This window comes from Hyalella azteca, unplaced genomic scaffold (genome assembly GCF_000764305.2).
Source record: "Hyalella azteca isolate HAZT.00-mixed unplaced genomic scaffold, Hazt_2.0.2 contig15744, whole genome shotgun sequence".
In the NCBI taxonomy this organism is placed as follows: Eukaryota; Metazoa; Arthropoda; class Malacostraca; order Amphipoda; family Hyalellidae; genus Hyalella; species Hyalella azteca.
In genome coordinates, this window is record NW_025945584.1 from 1 (window position 1) to 1,717 (window position 1,717).

Below are 1,717 nucleotides of genomic sequence, written 5' to 3' on the forward strand. Positions count from 1 at the left end.
AATTTTTTTTACTGATTCTCTTGTTAAGTTATTACACTCGCGTGCTTGAATGATTATTAACGAGCGACTTTATCATTCACTTGAAACACAATAAGAAGTTATTCAAGAAACTTTGGAAATTTGCCTTTAAACCAAACAGTATTAAGAATAGTTTCTGTAACAGTATTTATTAAACAGCTGACGTATTATGAGGTGAGAATAAAACAATTAAAATATATCTTCCTCTACCTCCCCAGACTTTGTTCGTATCGCTGCTCGTGGCGAGCGTCGTCGTCGCCTCCCCCGGGGGGAAGGGCTTCCGTCGTCCATTCCTGCATGGTCCTCCCCTCCTTGTCCACCATGCCCCCATTGTCCACCCAGTTCCTATTGTCCACCCGGTCCCCATTGTCCGCCCAGTCCCCGTCTTCCACCCAGTCCCCGTCGTCCGCCCAGTCCCCATCGTCCACCCAGTCCCCGTCGTGCATCACGCCCCAGTCTTCGTTGGAGGATTTGGAGGAGGTTTTGGCAAGGGCAAGGGACGCTAACCTTCCCCGATTCATTCAAGAATGAATATCACTACTAGCTTGATTCCTTTGTAGGAATCAAGGAATCAATTCACTACAAACTTGATTCCAAACACAAACAGACTTCCCAGATGATCATCACCCTATGTGTTGTTCTCCAACGCTTGGAATTTACTTATAGTGACCTGCCCAATGTTTGACATTCACAGTTTGGGTCAGTTCCTGTTTTCCCTTGCAATATTTTACCAACAAACTTTTTTCATTGGCAACCGTAACTTTCCTAGACTTGAAACGCAGCCCCTCCGTTAATCATATAAACATATGTAAATATTCATATCAAAAAATTAGCATGCAGAATCCTTACATCAAAAATTATTTCGTGAATGTGATGTAAGGTGTAAATTGTACAATTAACCTGACAACCCACCACAGGATGATGAGTGCATATTTATTTCAAAAAGAAATCCTCGTTTCTTTATTCCCTCTGCAAACTATACTACCGAAATTTTTCTGAAAAGATAAAAAGTGTTCGTTACATAATCTTTACAGCTCGCACTTTACGCATGCTTCATAACCGATTAGAGAATTAATGGATATTTCAAAATTCACGTGCCATCATGTGTGAAGCGGCCAAGTATTTTCATGAAAATATCTTGAAAATAAAATGCCAAAGAAAATAGTGTTTAGGATAATTCTTTGCTTTCAAAGTTACACGAATACGGCACTTCTGAATATTTAATTCAACTCTTCGCAGTGCGACGAATTGCAATTTTTCTGCACGTGGTGCTGATCGAACTCTGTTGTTACTACTCTATTCGCTACTACTCTCTTGCTACTACTCTCTTCGCTACTACTACACAACGAAACATTACGTTGAATTGACATGTAGTAAAGATGGCTGCTCGATGGCCAGCTCCGGCTCACTGATATGGAGGAAAGTTGGCAGCACGCTGGTTTTTCAAAGATATTAGTAAACAAAATATCGAACATTCGCTCTGGCAAAATAAGGGATCATATGTTCCGAACCTATTTTATAATAAATGAACGAGCAGAGAGTTACGAAGCACTCATTTCCGCTTCTGCCGCTGGCGAACTGAGTCAAGATGACCTACACTAGGGCAAAAAAGTTTTATGAGCAGTCTCACTTATTTCTCTGAATGTAGCAGTTAACCCCAGAAATATTTAGTATATCCCATTGAAAATTTACAGACGCG

At 40.8% G+C, this 1,717-nt stretch overlaps 1 protein-coding gene across 1 annotated transcript; it reads left to right on the forward strand.

Moving 5' to 3' along the window:
• Positions 1 to 235: 235 nt before the first annotated feature.
• Positions 236 to 967, forward strand: LOC125179210 (A-kinase anchor protein 14-like; the record flags this gene model as incomplete). Its single annotated transcript, XM_047884619.1, is given in 1 exon segment — positions 236 to 967. A coding segment is annotated over 1 exon segment (289 nt), but the record flags the coding sequence as incomplete, so codon positions are not given.
• Between the last annotated feature and the right edge of the window lie 750 nt (positions 968 to 1,717).